This window comes from Sander lucioperca, chromosome 3, assembly GCF_008315115.2.
Source record: "Sander lucioperca isolate FBNREF2018 chromosome 3, SLUC_FBN_1.2, whole genome shotgun sequence".
Classification (NCBI taxonomy): domain Eukaryota; kingdom Metazoa; phylum Chordata; class Actinopteri; order Perciformes; family Percidae; genus Sander; species Sander lucioperca.
Genome location: NC_050175.1, coordinates 2,248,317 through 2,266,318, shown reverse-complemented (window position 1 = coordinate 2,266,318; position 18,002 = coordinate 2,248,317). Strand labels below are relative to the sequence as shown.

Below are 18,002 nucleotides of genomic sequence, written 5' to 3'. Positions count from 1 at the left end.
TTAACAACAGTGCATAAGTATTAAAATTAACAGAAGATAATGTATTGTGAATTGTCAACGGTTTACTTTTATTGACAGGAAACGTTCAACATTCTACTTCCTCTGTTAGAAACACACCTTAAACAGCTTAGAGCTTAACATAGAGCTAAAGCCTCATTCGGAATAAATTACAAAACAACTGTCAGTGTGTTCTTCAGTGGGTCTTTAGTGTGTTCTGAGCAGGGTGGGGCCACTTCAATTTTTTACCAGCCACTTTTTCCAGAATTCAAATTTATAAAAGAGAGTGCACTATCATATTTTGAATTGCTTTATTAAATTATGTTTTATTATTAATACATATTTTATTAATATAATGCATTTATTATGTGTCAGTAGCTTGTTGATCTTTACATTGTAAGTTAATATCCTATCCTGGCCTGGGACACACATTCATACGGTTTGATAAAGGACTTATTGGACTTTAACTTATCATTGATTTTACAATAACGAGTGTAGCTCATGGATGTATTAAGTGTAGCTGTCCTCAATTTAGGTCATCCTGTACGTCTCATCTCTGGTTTTTCCTGCATTCACCGTGTGTGTGTGTGTGTGTGTGTGTGTGTGTGTGTGTGTGTGTGTGTGTGTGTCATCAGTCGCGGGGTAGAACTGAGCAGCAGAGAGCCAACAGATTTAAAACGGCAGCAGCTTTCAAGCGACTTAAACATCGTTCCAGTCTACATTGACGTTAAAACTAGCTACTCGACTATGCGTGGTCAAAGCCCCGGCTGTGAACAGTTTCATTTCCTGTAAGTTCTTCACAATAAAAGTCCTCCGTTATTTTGGTATTTGAATGTTTTTATTATGAAGCAGGAAAATCCGGAAATGTTAGGGATTCATTAGCAGTAACGTAACGCGATTCCTATAAGCATTGTGCATTGTTACTTAGCAACAGCATTCTTTGACAAAAACTGTCCAATCCATTACAAGGATACAAGGCTAATTTCCCACCCTGGTTCCAAGGCACTTTTTTTGACCAACTCGGGGAGACTGATCAGTCCAACTGCTTTTTCTGCCAACGGTCAGCCGTCTGGTTGGTGTGTAACTTAGCTTAGCTGCGTATAGAACATTTTCTCATGAGTAGTGCGTCATCTGATCGGCCTATCTGATCGGCCTTTATGGAGACCACCGATCAAACTATTTAAATCCTTTACCGGCCGATAACGATCGGTTCCCGATCAATCGGAGCACCCTTACAGTATACATTTATTCTCTGTCTTCTGTCACCTTCCCTTTCTGTGTCCTTCCTTGTGTTGTCTTATAGCTCATGACTGTTGCGAGGTGGTGTTGGTCACCTTGTGTTCAGTCAGCCGAGGTGTCCCCGAGACCAACGAGGACCTAAAGCACTGTCTGGGTCGTGTGGCCCCATTGGCCGAGCATCGATTCAGCTTTGTCCAGGATTTGGCTTTCGACATGGCCCAGTTCCTGGTGAGCAACAAGATGAATCACGTCCAAGTGAGCAGTAAAATACCCACACAGACGTGTTTGTCACAGAGCAGGAGAAAAGCGGTTACAATTGGTAACAAGTGATACAGCAATGTGGGCAAAGTGACAGTAAGACAAAAGATTGCCATGTTATTGTTACTTCCCTGACAAGGCTTGATGCCTCACAGTTCTTGTTATTCAATTAATGAATTATTACAGCACAATTTATTATCCCATAGAAATTTGATATGGAATTTTCTTTGCCAAGGAGGAGGACAAGATAATGTAACTAATGGAGCTTAACACTGATGGATGCACGTATATGTGTCTTCTTGCATTTACATCTTACATTTTAGGCATGTGGTTAATGCTCTTAGGCTAAGTGTCTTAAAGCGAGTTCTTCCAGTAGACTAAGCCTCAGCTCGTCCTAACTTGACTCATCTTTGTAATCACCCTGCACACAGGTGAGCACGGCGGGCCGGGCTGATGGCCTCGATGGGGCACTGCTGCTGGATGAGTGTCAGATTCCCCTGCAGGAGTGTGAACGTCTGGATGAGAGCTTGGCGCTGGCCCTCCACCATCTTGTGCTGCCTCCAGGATGGAGCTTACTGGGGAAAGAACTAACCAACAGCACTGGTGAGACTGGAGGGCAGTGGATTGTCTGTCACAATAATAATTAATAATAATTGTAATTTCCTCACACAATAAAAATGTCAGACAGAACGTCTCTGCACTGATGCACAAACATATTATAACCAAGTTATAGTTGTACAGCACATAATGACACACATGGCACCTCTGTTTGTGTGTTTGTCTACATGTACGTGTCATATGCAATATTTTTCACCGTGTTGACCAGTTATCAAACTAGGAAGATTGATCACTCTCTGCATTATGTTGCAGCATTTTCAAATCAGTGCAACTTGGCCCAATAGGTGCACAACAGTTGCTGGTCAAAACGAGACATTGTTACTGATTAGTGCAGAAGAGTGTATATTGACACACAACATACAGTTTACGGTTTCCATGTTCTGTGTGAGTATGTGTGTGCTTTGCAGTGTGTATGTCCTACTGCTACGACTTCTGTTCAACCATAATTTAACTTATCTTGTAGACTAATATAGACTAAACTGTCAGCTGATTTATGTGATGCACTCTCAAGCACCGCTGCCACACCTGCATTGGCAGAGTGGAACTGAACACATTTTACACTGACATTATTAAGGTACCGCTTCTGTCTGACCTCCACAGTCTGGATGTGAAAGTGCCGTGTGGACTAGGTTAGCCAGCTAAACCCAGCCAAATTATTTGCTATCTTATGATTCAAATCACCACACTCCACGATTTCATTATTGTTCACACTGCCTGTGTTGGCCGTCCGACCGACTCAATTTTTGGAGAAACGCAAGCCCACGTCACGCTGCGGTGACCAATCATGTAACAGGCGATCAGACTTGTCAGTGTGTTTTGAGCTACGGTGTGATAATCCTGTACAGTAAATAGAAAACATTGATAACACGGCCTTTATCGCTGCCACAAGAAAGTTTTAAAACACAAGGGTAAAAAACGAAACACAAGCACTGAACTGCCCAGGAGTTTGTGTAATAGCTGAAAGTTTCCTGCAACAACAAAGCACTCGCTATATCTCGCTCGTCTCTTTTCTTTCTCTCTCTCCCCCTGTGAAATAAGTTCCTTTCAAGTGCGGTTGGAAAGGACGAAATCTATAAAACAGTCATTGTGAAATATAAAGTCTACTTGTGCTTTCTTGGGTGGTTTAAGAACACAACAGGGCGTCACACAAATGGGCCGTTTTACTGACACTCCCCCCTGCCGCAACACCTGGCTCACCATTGGCCCAAAGTGCGCAGATTGTAGAAAAAGACTCGTTGGGTCATTTTTGTTTTTATTCAAACAACCAGAATCACCCAAAATTCAGGAAACATAAACTGAAGCGAGTCTCAAGTCTGATGTGTGTCAAGACATATACAGTACCTTTGCAATTCATGACATAAAGGCTTCAGCTATGCTTTTTTTCTACAATATTTGAATGACCAATCATGTATTTGATTAACTGATTAAGCCAATTGCACTGCAGTAGTCCCATAATTAGTAATGAGACAATGTAAAATAGAAGTTACCTGGATGTACTGTTACTCTGGTTATAAAAGTACATGCAGAGCCCACAGTCACTGTATATCACATTGTGAATAAGGAATGTAAACAGTTACTTGGGGAATATAATTAAAACACAACACAGTCGGATCACGTAGGATACATCTGTCTGTTGTTGTGGTGTTGAACTATAAATCAAAACCTAGCTTTAGTCAGAGCAGTAGCCCAAAAACTTAACTTTTCAGGTACCAGAGACCTAAGTAAATCATAGCTTTGGTGAACCTGTAACCACACATATTGGTATTTTTACCTGATAAATTACTCAAGGATAGATTTTCTTGTAATCTTTTATTAAGCACTGCTTGACTGCATACTCAGTCGAAATAATGAAGGCCATACACATCTCTCTGCAATCACAAATAAAAGGCTGATGTCAATGTGGTGTTAGTTGGCAGCATATATGAACAGACAGACCTGAACGTGAAACATGTCTCTATATGGACTTTCATTTGACTTGGGTAATAATATGATCAAACAGAGCTGAGTATCTCGGTGCTGCAGCCCGGCCAGACAGCAGTTGGGTTGTGAGAAACAGCTATGTCAGTGCAAACAAACATACATTTTTATTAAAATTAAAGTGGCAATTTTCTCCAGCCATTGACTCTGATGACTTTAATCAGTTAAAGGAAGCCAAACGAGCTGATGGGGATGATAAACTCCACGAGGTAATTGCTCTCTGAGAAGCAGCATAAACAAGACTTTGGGGAGTAGTTAGAGCGCTGCCTCTGCCTCTGGCTATTGTTAAGATAATAGTGTATTGTTTAACTTGGACTTGGATATTAGATTGAACCAGCAGGATTTCTATACCTTTATTGTCGCAACAAAAATGAAGACTGGAGATTGAAAACCTTCACAATACTTACAATGTTTTATTCCTTATTTGCTTGGAACCTGAAAAGAAAGTCATGAAATCAAATTTTCCCTGCCGATTAGATGAGATCTGCTTGTTACTGTTGTGAAAAGTGTACAGCTTTTTTAAGATGGACACACACACACACACACACACACACACATACATAGAGATGCTCCTTTGCATTGAAGTCAGTTGTCGTGTTGTTGATGTGGAAGGCGGCTTCCTGCTGTGATGAGTGATGTGTGCTCTAATAGGTTCTGCTTTACAATATGTCACAGCTTCAATACAAGACGCTCAGCTGCAGTGAACTGCGGGGAGGGAAGAAGAGTGCAACCCTGCTCTCCATTTATCAGATCTGTCAGATGATGGATAGCAGCAGACTATAGGTGGAGGTGATGGCGTTTTATCTCAGTCATCCTTCACGCTGTGGACACGCTGCAGTCACTGATCGCACCATAGCCAGCCGTCTATTGTCCACAAGAAAAATCACTGGAAAGACTGTGCCTGTCAATGGAAGCAACACCCAGCTAATATCCTGGTGTGGAACAGTTGGCAACATTCAGTGTCAAATAATCTGTAGCCTATGGTTTGTCAATCAATACCGTTTCAGCAAATGACTTGGTGATGTGCAGTCTCAATAGCCCACAAATAGTCAAATTCGCTCAGATTATTTATCCTAATTATTTGCAATATGGAGTACATTCAGCTTTTAAGTTTGGTAATACAGGACTTCTAGTGTGTTATGTAGTGGTTGGTTGATTTTGATAATAGGACTGCCCCCTGAAAGTTGATGAGTCGAGTCATCTGTGACCCCTCAGCCGTCTTTTTTGTCGTTCAGCATTTGCAGCATTTGCTAGTCAAAGCTTTTCAGATTTCAGGATTTGCAGCTTTCCCTTGTTTTATTTTAAAATTGAATATCTTTATACTATTGGTTGGACAAACGTAGCAAAACTTCACTGTGAGCTCAGGAAACTCTTGATTTCTTTTTCTCTGTTTTGTGTGACACTTTTTTTGACCAATTAATTAATTAATTAAAAATGAAAATAATTATTGTGGCCCAAAGTTTCTTATAGATAATTAACAGTAAGTTTTGGTTGAGTAATTTCATTGGAGTAAGAAAAACATTTGACCATTGCATAGCTAGTGAAGCTAACTAGCCAGTTAGCTAGGATCTCTGCCAAGGAGCAGTGAAGCTGTTTTGGTGGCTCAAGATGAGCCAACGTACTGCATGTTGGGGATTGCTGTACTGCAGCAAATAGGTTTAACTACATGTATATCCCAGCTAACCCTCCCAGCTGCCATTGTGCAAAAATGTAATGGATGTTATGGCAGCCAGTTTTGAGAAACTGCCTTCAAACCCAGCAGTAAAGCATTTCCTGCTGCTGTTTGGCACCTCACATTCCAGTCCGGCCCAGCTCGGCCAAGTGGAGCATTAAATTTGACCCATTAGCTTGAGATTCATCAGGGCAGGCTGGTGCAGACTGGCCTGTGTTAAATGGAGTGAAACCTCTCATCAGCAGACACAACCAGCATTGTTAATGTTCCCTAATGGTTATTGTGGTGCTGATAACAGAATGTGAAATATGTTCTCTGCCCCTTTCACTGATCTGTTGGTTTTCAGCTTTTTTTTAAAACTTTTTTTTGGACTGATTTTATCTTACAGTTAAACCCTCCAATAATAAATCTGAGATGCAATATAGAACTGCCTGTCTGTGTCTAACTGAAAAGCCATCGATTTCCAAAGGCAGCCAACACACTTTTATCAACTCCCATATTGACAATGGCAGCACAGAACGCTACAGCTTCACTTCTTTCATTTTTACTCTTCACAATAAAAGCCCAACTTAAATTTACTCAGAACATTTTGCTAAGATGCAACTCAATAAAATAGCATACAGTACACTAACAATATTTTTTTGCACTAGATATCAAAGAAAACCCAGAGACTGTATTGTTACTAGGTTGCTATCTCGGGGCATGACCAGGCAAGGCCTCCCTTCCTCCGGGCATCTGCCTCTGCTTCAGACTCACCCTGGCAATATTTAATTCTCTCTAATGGTCTAATGGTCCACCTTTTAATGTGAAATGACCTTTTATTGAACTCCAGGAATCACTTCCCCCACTCTTTTAAACAAGCTTTCCCCTTATCTCAGGCTGCCCTTTAAAATTTACAATAAATTTGCCAGTGGCCGGGCAGTAAGAGGTATTAATATTAACAAAAAGGATTGGGCTACTCCTGTAGACCCAGAAATGTTTTAATAATCTTTCTCAGTGAATGCAGAGAGAGATTTAATCACACAGATTCCATTTGAGATGGTTCTCTGGAATAACCAGCAGCCACTCATCCTGACTGGAATGCTAAAGGGAGCCTTTCTGAGTTTATTTTGCTTTGGCAGAAAAGTGTGTGTGTGTGTGTGTGTGTGTGTGTGTGTGTGTGTGTGTGTGTGTGTGTGTGTGTGTGTGTGTGTGTGTGTGTGTGTGGTAGATGTGTAACGGGGAGTGCTTCAGTGTTTGATGGAGTTATTACAAGTTTGATTGATATATGAGGCCAATAATGGACCTAAATTAAAATTCGGAGTGTGATGCACTTAGTTGCTCACATCTGCTGAAGTGAAATGATGTAGTTTGATCTAGTCATATGCAAAAACATGTTTTTGCTATGATAGGTTTATCATCACATATTAGAGGCTTTCCCACACTGACTGGAATACAAGTACTTTATTACAGAAACACAGATTGACGTATTCTGTAATTCTGTGCACATAAATGACCAGATTAAAAATACTGTCAATTGGCATGTTGGCTTTAATCTAAAAATTACAGTATTGGCTTACAAATATTGATTCATTGTTGAAGACAGACCGAGACAAGCTGTGGTTTCATCAGTCTGTAAATGTGTAAATGTCTGTTGTTTAATGGGTCACTGTGGACCCTGTACTGGGTCCTGTTCTTCGTATGTTGATAACCGAGTTATCTAGATTAGAATGTTGACGATGTGACACTAGTCTGGGTGTTTTGGTTCTTCGAAGCAGCCTTAAATTATATCTGGAACAGTGGTCAGAGCAGCAAGTCCTCAAGCCCGAAACCTACAAAAGGGTTAGGGTTATTGACAGTTAGCTGGATTATGACCAAGACATTTTACTGCAAACCACATACATGAAGTCATTTTCAGATGCAAATGGTTCGCTTTCTTAGATTTAAAATGTCATTATAATTTTGAAAAAGAACAATTTTTGGTGTAATTTTCACAACTAAATGTTCATAATGAAGAGTTACCTGTACTTATGTGATGAAATATAAACAAAATAAAGGTCTGTACACAAAAAAAGGAACAATCCCAATGTGGTTTGAGATACTGTGAGCAAAAATACTGAAGCACAGCTAAAATATATTCTGCCAGAATTGCATTTCATTCACATTAAAATGTATAAACTTATTAACTGAAAAATGTTCATTTTAAAAAGCCTTCATTTTCATAGTGAGCTTATCATTATCAATTAAAAGTCTCTTGTAAGATAACCTCATCACTCATAGTCAGTGGTAATATCTAATGTTTAACAGCCTTCTGAAACATGGTGGAGCACAATGTCGAAGAAAATCACACCCGTGAACCAAATTAGCTGGATGAGAATAAACAGGATTATGTTAGCCTGATAACAGCATGTTAGCCTGAATTAGTTGAACCACATTTGAAGAACAGGGCCCAGGTGTATTAGACGATGCCTTGGTGTTGCCGAGCTGCAGCAAGTGATGGTATGTCGCTATTGCACCACGTATTGGCTGCCTGGACTGCTGCTCTCTTCTGTCTTTCTCTGTTTTTTGTTTATGTGCTTGTTTCTGTACTTTTGTATTTATTTCTGTATTTCTCGTCCTCCGTCTCTTCCTCAGACCTGAAACCTCAAGAGACTCTGCTGCATTTCTCAGCACGTCGAGGTCTTTTCCGGGTTACGCACTTCCTGCTGCAGCAGTCTGGAGCGAGAGAAGCCCTGCGATTGGCCAACAGACAAGGCCACACCCCCTCTGCCATTGCAGCCCTGCGAGGACATGAACGCCTCCTCAAGCTCCTCACACAGTAAGCACTAAGCACATCTTGCAATTACAGTCAATAGTCAAAAGGCACAGTAATGGTAAATAGTGCTATTCAGTTTTAGCATAATTACAAAACAATCAAACAGAAGGGAAAAGTATATAAAAGACAACGCTGTGATTTTAGCTCTGAGTTTCAGTGAACATTGCCCTTCTCTCTGTACAAACTTATGTTAATATATCAAAGGGCAGATGGCGTGGTTCCTCCAGGCTCTTGAGGGCAGCCTTGTTTGTCTCGTGTCTTCACGGAACAATAGAAGTATCCAAAGAGCATCACCACAAAGACCACTGCAGCTTAGCTTAGCACTTTCAGCTGCAGCCAGATAGTTGAGGGCAAATTGAAAAGTTGTGTGCTGCCAGTGTTGTACCAAGAGAATGAAGAGAGAAGGGAAACTATTCCGCAACACAAAAGCCTTCATTACGACTCCTGTGTCGACTGACCTTTTGGAGTACCTCTCCACAACATCTCACTATGTGTAACTTTACTGTAATCCAAACACACTGCAGTGTTGTCTCTACAGAGTTTAATGGGAAGAGGATATATGTGTTTTGATGGCAGTTAGGTATTATCCCTAATAGTGCCTTTTTTTCTGAGTCACTTGTGAGGTCAGATTCTTCTCACCCTTTTCTAGTAAAACATTAAACTGGGAGGGGGGTGGGGTGGACAGCTTCTTGGTAAATGGACTGAGACACGGCTTAAAGTGAAAATAGAACCTTTTATGTCTTTGAAACACTCTACTTATCTGCTGCAGAATAGTTTTCACTTAAACTCAAAATGAAGATGCCACAAGCTGAAAGACAACTACCACTTAGTGAGCTTGCTCATTGCCAAGCATGCACAAAAGTTGCTTTACAACTTACAGCTCCCTCTTTATGTGTTTGTAATTACTTTTCCCTCATGAAAAGTGAAGTCACTAGCAGCCTGGCTGGTGACCTCAGCTGCCGGGCCTCACAGCTAAAGCAATCCACCCAGGATTACGCAAACAGCTCTGCCTGACTGGGAGGTGTCTCCCCTTTACAGCACTATCTTTATGAACAAAAACACTGCACGTACTTTTACCTTCAACACTTAAAGTAAATGCAGAAGGGGGAGTCAAGTTTTCTAGGAAAGCTTATCAAATAGGTAGTAGGATATTGCAGGGTGTATTTTACTACAGGGAAGGAAAGTAACATTTTTGGTTGACTGGCCACAGCGTCTGGAACTTTTTAACGTACCAGCTACTTAATTCCTTGACAGCGTCTCCATAGGTTGCTTGATAATCTGCCAAACTGCTAGAATAGGCATACAACCACAGCTTTTGACCGATGAACTTTCCGAAATGCACATGGATTATTGAAAGAAAGGGGGGAGTGTGGATCGGCTGACATCACTATTAAAACCCTCTCTTGAAAGCAGTTTTGTGCCGTGTTAGCCAATCACGCTACAGGCTGTTCGGGATGATCTAAGTGTTTATTTCACGACAGGGCTCAGACGGACAAAGGGACTGAGACTGTCCAGCTGGTGTCAACGGACGCTCGGGTAGTTTGCCACCTCCCCAGGCTGAACACACACAGTCTGACGCTAAGGATCCCTCCCGGCCACGACCCTCCAAACCTTCAGCGGAACGTAGGCCAGCTGCTGCACTTAATATGCCATCTCCATGCCAAGGTGAGTCACGCCACCCTGCCCTTTCAGCACTTTATCTCTACTCACATTGGCTTCATCCAGGAGCTCTGCTGCTGCTGAACATTGTTGGATTGTTTGTCTATTCACTGCCCTAATTTTTTTTAACCTTCAAGCTTAGTTTGTATAACCGGTGGAACACCTTATGCAATCACAGAGTTGGCGATTGATAAGAACTAGGAGGCAGCTCTGTTTGTTTCTCTGAGGGAAAAGCTAACGTTTATCCTCCTCCTTTTCTATATTCCGCAGGGAGTTTGTGTACTGGAGCTGCAGTTTGATTCTCTGCACACAGCCGCTGAATGTTGTGATGGTGTAGAAACAGAGATAACCTGTCTGGAGCGACTACAGCTGCCTGCTACAGCATCACAGTGCCTGGATACAACAACAGAAGGGAGCTGGGTGGAAAACTGCTCAGTGGAAAGTCGCAGTAGTTTTAATTGTGGACATGGTGAGACTGGGAATGCAAATAGAGTCTTGAGTTTGTCTGTGAGTACTCCAACGTCAGACTTACGGCCCCAGGAGCCTGGCCTCGGCCCCCAAGTGGACTGGGTGTGTCTCAGTTCAAACACTGGGAGAGATTACTGCCAAACAGAGCAGGAGGGAACGGAGCAGCCTGTTGTTTCCACCCAGAGTTTGAGTTTGCGTGACAGAAGTGAAGGAGCACAGAGTGGGGCAGAAGGGGAGAGCCTCACTGTGGGAATCCTACCACCAGCAGGCTGTGATAAACAGACAGAGGAAACTGATAGAAGAGAGGCTGTGATCTGGGAAGGACAGGAGGCCACGGAGGGAAAAGACAGATCAGAGCAGGAAGCAGAGGACAGCACAGCTAGAATCAGGGAGGAGGAGACCAACTCAGAGTCAACAGATCCAATAACGCCCAGTGGAGTCACAGAAGCTTCGATCATGGGCCAGTCCCTGTCATCAGAGGGCTCAGAGGTATCGGACACCTCTGATTCTGAAATGAAGGAGTGTTGTCAGGAAGGAGGGACTAGTGGGAAACTTTGCCAGGAGCTCTGGGACAGACTCTCTTTAGAGGAGGAGAAGGCAAAGAGTGAAGGGTTAACAGACCCTGTATCAAACCCAGGGGACCTCCCCAACCCATCGCTGATAGACTGCGATGATGTAATCAAGGAGCCTGAATCTGCTGTTCCACGTCTCTTGATAGAGAGCCTCCACGAGGGGGAACCTCCAGCAGACATAAACAACCTGGAACAAAACCAGGAAACAGCTGGTAGGGATTACGCTACAGAGCAGCAGTGGGGCTTGACTCCAGAAACCGGTTGTCATTCTGGGAATTGTACTGGAACAGCCAGTGGTGAAGAGGTAGGTGGCGAAGACAAAGTCGAACCTTCTGGATACAATATTGAAAGTACCAGTTTTCCTATGGACGAACCTGACAATACAGCTGATTGTCGGACTGCTGGTAACTCCATGGAAGATTTACAACCAGATCCATCACCTGAAATGATGCCCAGCTCCAGCAACAGACACGCTGATCATGATTCAGGGATGACCCCCATCCTCTCCAGTGATGATGATAGCAGTTTCCGATCAGTCGGAAGCTCCACAACAGATATATTCCACCCCACTCAGGACAATGCTAGTATGGAGGATCAGGACTTGCTTCAAACCAAGATAGCAGATATGTCCTCAACAGGATTCAAGCAAGAGGATGATTCAAACCCTGGTGAGGGCAATGAACATGCACTAACCGTTGACGCAGGGCTCCCGTTGGAGCCGGGTGCTGTCAGTGCACTGACAGTGACAGACTGCAGCCAGACTGGCACTGAGGCTGAATCACAACTATCACCCAGCTTCCAGACAGCTGAGGCTTTTAATCCTGAGGGGATGAGAGAGAAACGTGCCCCAGAACTTTCCAGAGAGGATCTGTTGTTAGATCCGGCCTTGTCAGAGAGCGGGGATGCTCCGATGATGAAGGCACATGAAGGAGAAACTGGAGAAGCCATTGACTCTGAACTGAATGCAGTGATTGAGCATTCGACATCAGAGGTCACCAGTAGAGTTTTATTTGAACCCAGTTCATCTGTTGCAGAAGAAAGTGAAGTGATTGGCACGGTTGAAGGAGACCATCAGTCAACAGAGACCAGTGATGAATCTGCCTCAGCTGAAACGAGTGGAGACCTGCAAATGGTGCAACAGCAACCCAACCCAGATAATCCAGAGATGACAGCAGATGAAAGGTCACCTGATGAGGGATCAAGGCACTCAGAGGATCAGGTCAATGCATCTTCATTAAAAGGTGTCACTCCACTTTCAGATAGCGCAGATGTCAATGCCTTGGAAGTAGAGCCTCCTCGCCTAAACAATGAAGCATACAGTGGACCTGATGTTGAGAATGAGTTGACTGAAAATCCAATGACTCTTGACACAGCGGATGGAGCATCACAAATCCACAGCAGTGCAATTCAAGGTGGGCAAACACTGATTTATTTCAGTCCCAGTTCAAGTTTATTGTAGTTCCACACACTCACATACATCACAGGGCAATATGTTTGTCAAAGTCTTATTCCTAAACAAATATGCTAAATCATATTCAGTCCTTCTGTGCTGATTAATGACAATAGCTCCACCAAGCTAAATGCAATGTAGTTCACAGTAATAGAGGTTTTTGTTTGACATCCTGTTGTGAAGACATGCTTTGCTTAGGCTTTCTGCTGTTTTGGGGGTAATTGTCTTTCTAATGAGAATTTAGGATTTAATTTTTTTTATTTAAAGAAAGAGGTCATTTTAAAACACTTCCCCTAAAATGGGACATTAGCACAATAATTTCACCACATCAGTTCATGCAGGGACACTGGGATACATTGTGACCTGTTATGTAACAGGAAATAATAAGCCAGTTCATATCTTTGATTTCTTAGGCCATGTATAGTGTGACAACATTTCACTTTATATTCGTATGTCCTCTGTTAGTCACGCACACAGGCACACTCTGGCTACAGCATGCAGTACTGTATGTCAGCAAACACAGTCACATTACCAGTGCATGTGACCAAGGCTCAAACACAAAGCTAGAAGACTGGCTTCTCTAAAACAAACATACACAAGCCAGCTGATGAGTGAGGCCGGCAGAGTCTCTCTTCTCTAAGTGAACTTCCAGCACTCCTCTGTCTGCAATGTTCACTCATCAGGAATAATTGTACTGGACCCAAGTCCAATAAAGAGAGGTCAAGGGCAAGGTTGGTGCTGTGCGTCACACAGAGACCGGGGTGTCATTATCAACGCAGGGATTTATTTACAGCCCGACAGTGGCCTAGCATCAGGTAACATAATAGGCAATCAGAGACAAGCTTTCTGTTGTTCCATGGTTTGGAAATAAAGATGTGAAGATTCAATCTAGATTCTAGTGGATGTTTAAAAACACAAGAAAGTCAGAAGTAGTTCTCCTTTTTCATGGAGAGTCATGTTTCTGAGACATCTGAGTCAAACCTTCGTTTAAAAGCATATTCAGGACAGAAGTGCCACTTTTAAGATGTACCTTATTTTCGTTTTTGGGTCAAATGGTCTTTTGAATGGGAGTGCTAGGGGCACTTTGATGCTAGCCTCAAAATATCTATTTTTAAAACCCTAAGAAGGCTCGACACAACATGAGACTTTGCTTGAAGTATCTCCAGGGGCTCTACACCTTAACCGACTTGACAACATTGTTAGTGATTACAGAGTTTACTAAAAAGAAAGGTTTTAACAACTCACGTTAGTTGTTGTTGTTTACGCTATCCGCCATTTTCCCAGTCAAAAATAGGCGATCTCTGAATGTGAATGAGCGGACTCCATAGGAGGAAATGTCATTCTTATATGAGGCTCCTTTTTCAACTACAAGGTCAATAATAACGACAAAACAAGGAATTATCCGTGCATTTATATGGAACTAAACTTTAGGAGCTTTCCATCTTTACTCTCCTCCCTCGACTAGTTTTGACTGGCTCGATAGACGGAGACCGGAAGAAAGAGCTACAGTGAGTTGTTAAAACCTTTCTTTTTAGTAAACTCTGTAATCACTAACAATGTTCTCAATGCTTTCGTTAAGGTGTAGAGCCCCTGGAGATACTTCAAGCAAAGTCTCGTGTTGTGTCGAGCCTTCTTAGTGGTTTAAAAATAGATATTTTGAGGCTAGCATCAAAGTGCCCCTAGCACTCCCATTCAAAAAGCCATTTGACCCAAAAACGAAAATATGGTACATCTTAAAATTGGCGATTCCGTCCTAAATATGCTTTTAAACGAAAGTTTGACTCGGGTACATTCACAAAAAGACCCTAGGTTGCATTTTGGCGAGAGTTGGGCTTTAAATCATGTTCACTGACACAAGCCTTCCAAGATAATTTCCTTTAATCCATCACAAATACTTTTACAGTACCATCAATGCGCTATTTGGTTACTGTTTTTACAACCAACGAATGATTCATTTATTTACATTCAGTGGTTATTGTCCCTATGGGAAATGTAGCCTTAAGGAAGGTTTTAGTACATAACAACTATAGACACAAGCTGCTACAACACTATTTCAACAGTCAAACTTCTCAGTGTATCTGCAGTGAGGATAGATAGTCCCACTCCCTTTCACTTGAAACACTTATTTATTCCTATATTTAGAGGATTAGCCGCTGGACTGATTGCATTGTGTTGTGTGCATTTCTCCAGTTGTGGAAGTCATCATGTCTGAAGAAACTGTAATCGGTGCAGGGGAGGAAGAAAATGGCCCCTCAGAGGAAACCGACTTCTCCATGGTAAGTCTCTACTTTAGTTGTCTGATTCAAGCTCTGCTTTATGGTTGACGTAGGTTGGATTAACAATGTGAGTCTAAGATGAATCATTGGTTGATGTTTTGATCTCCTGTGAAACACCCTAAGTAGCCTTTGGCACAGAGGTGACTTCCTGAGTTATTATTACATGACCAGGGTTAAAATGGGACGGGAAACTAAAGTTGGATAGACCTTATTCACAGCAGATATTTTGACTTGTCAAACAGGGGTAAATAATAACATCACTAATTGCTGCATTGCAATGCTATTAGATCCACATGGGCTTCTACTGCTATGACAAGTCAACATGTCAAAGTGCTCTGATGCTAGAAGCAAGATTTATTCTGAACAAAAAACTCAAGTTGCTCTCAAGTTTACTGTTAATATTGTTGGGAAACCTTGTGTTTTTTTGTGTTTGTAAAAAGTCTGGCATTTAAGGCAAAGTTACACTTTTTTATTAAAACATATATTTAAGAGATTCATTACAGAAATGTATTAGAAGTTTTTTTTCAACTTTTGAACATCCATTAACCCTCCATTCCACCCCACCACCTCGTACGTGTGTATCTCTGGGTTTCAATAAATAATATAAACAGTAATAATAAATAGTGGTAAAATACAGAGAAACAAGTTCGCCAACAAATCATGAAAGATAAATACCTTGAAAAATGGTATCTATTGAATACCTATAGTAGACTTAAACATAAATAATAATATTAATGTGCATGCATTGACAGGCAGGTTTTGTCAGCCAGATACAGTAAGTATAAATGTTGACACATGATACAAGACAAGTTCATAGTGAGTCTGAATACGACTAATTGGTAACTTCCATGGTTGCACATGAGTCAATTCAGTGGCCACATGATTGAGTTGTGACTCATTTCCATTTATAACAATTTTAAGAATTCTGCATCCTGTTAGCATTACCAGTTTGTAAGAGCCATGCATCTGTAGATTTAAGGCACAAAGTCACTTTTCATCTACAGCGTTTAATGAGAAATTTGCATGAAAGTAAAAATACATACATTATTATGCTAAATGTACATAGAGAATACATAGGTCATTATTGCAAAAAAATTGCAAAGCTTAATCAGTAACAGCATATAACATTTTAAGTATGACTTCTACACTTACTTCACTTTAAAATCCAACAGGCTCTCCCTACATCATCTTGTGGGAGGCATGTTATGCAGTTGAATTATCACATGATACCATCTTCAGTAGACAAGGCTTTACTCTGAAATGTTGCTGACTGACAGATTCCTCAGCAGCCATAGACTGGAGTGGCTCTGCTTATTCCTGGCTTGCGGTCTAGGTCAGTGGCATGTTTTGAATGCCAGATGTTTGACTGGCGGAGGACATACACACAGTCTGCAGTATGCTAGGGTCGCCAGCAGAGGGCGATGTAACCTCAATGGCGTCACTGGAGTTTTTCCCATTTAATGATGTGCCATTCATTCCTGTTGAAATCAATTTCTGTGATGGGCAGGTCGATTTTGAGTCATGCTGGTGTTCAACAAACTGTAGGAGTTGAGGTGAGGAATGACTTGTTTACTTACTAGAGATGCATCCTCAGAACTTATCTTTAGCATTATAGTTTACACACTTTTTGAATCATAGCAATGTTTAGATGTATTAGAAGAATGTGAAATTTATAAATAAATAATAATTATCATAGAATAATCAACCATCATGATTTATTTGACATGATACATCATTTGTAATGTGAAGTTAAAGAAAGTTAAATAGTAAAAATATATAGACTCTAAAACTCCAGACAACAGCAGATAATACAAGTGACAAATGACAAGATCTAAATGATGGCAGGCACAACTAGCTGCATAAAAGGAGATGTAAGGTTAATGAAGTAATTAAAATTGCAAAGTGTGTCAGTGTTTTGAAAAGATGATAAGATAGTAAGCTATTTAGACAGCAGAGGATTTAGTGCTGGTTATTTCAGCATGTAGGCCTCTGGCATATGTCATATTTTAGAATAAATGTACTTGTAGTTAGCAAGCTGCAGAGCAACACTTGAATGTTCATAGCATGGCCTTCATCAGGAGATGAGTCATGTCCTCAAGACATGAGCATGAGATACATTAGATTAGATTATTTTACAAATGGAATTCATATAAACACAGCGAATAAACACGCAGCGAAGTCATGGCAACACCTACTCTAACAGAAGAAAGCAACATATAAGTTACTGCTGTTAAGGCCTGTTCAATAAACGCATTTGACTACCGATGTTGCTGTATGTATGTGGGGAGTTTTTGCATTCACCGCGTTGTTCTTTAACAAGGCTGTGGATGCAGCAGCGGCTTTGGAGATGCCATTTTACTTGCCATTTTGAATTTTCCAGTATAAACAGCTCATCATGTCAGTAAACTATACAGCCAAGGGCCAGAAAAGGCTGCGCCAACAAAATAATTCAAACAAGATGAACTGTATGGTTTTGAACACCTCTGTATTTTAATGATGTGTCTATATCTGTGATATATCCTGTATGTCACAGTATTATTTACCAGATTGGCCAGGCATGATTGATCTGCTATATAGACAGAATCTGAAGGTATCATATGCTTGGTTTATACAGAAGGGGAAAAAAGACAAATGAATATTTATTTATTTTTTACTGATATGAATTTAAAGGCCCTGGCTTAATACGCTGGATCTCACCTCTTTTATTTGTGTCCTTGCTTTTCTTGCTTGCACTGCTTGTAATTTACTAATGAAAAAAATCTGCCAGTCTTATTTATTACTGCTGTTAATAATTGTGTGTGTGTGTGTGTGTGTGTGTGTGTGTGTGTGTGTGTGTGTGTGTGTGTGTGTGTGTTTACCCCCTAATAATGTTGAACAATGGAATTATTTTTTTCCCCGTATAAACTATAGCAGAGCAATATAGAGATTGTCAGTTTTCAAATACAGTACACCGCAGTTTCTAGTCAAAGTTGATATTTTTTGTGCAAACTCTGTGGTTCATTTGGTTCAACGGATTGAGACA

At 41.2% G+C, this 18,002-nt stretch overlaps 1 protein-coding gene across 13 annotated transcripts in view; it reads left to right on the top strand.

Moving 5' to 3' along the window:
* The window catches only part of LOC116057226 (A-kinase anchor protein 13), a 106,636-nt gene that overhangs the window by 24,347 nt on the left and 64,287 nt on the right, over nt 1–18,002 (top strand). For 10 of the 13 annotated variants that reach the window (XM_035999132.1, XM_031309621.2, XM_035999135.1 and 7 more), the window contains exons 4-9: nt 1,301–1,491; nt 1,926–2,097; nt 8,375–8,558; nt 10,037–10,220; nt 10,485–12,666; nt 14,895–14,980. In XM_035999132.1, coding sequence (XP_035855025.1) covers nt 1,301–1,491; nt 1,926–2,097; nt 8,375–8,558; nt 10,037–10,220; nt 10,485–12,666; nt 14,895–14,980 — 2,999 coding nt within the window. The remainder of the gene's footprint in view (nt 1–1,300; nt 1,492–1,925; nt 2,098–8,374; nt 8,559–10,036; nt 10,221–10,484; nt 12,667–14,894; nt 14,981–18,002) is intronic. The other 3 variants (XM_035999136.1, XM_035999130.1, XM_035999131.1) reach the window with 2 other exon arrangements.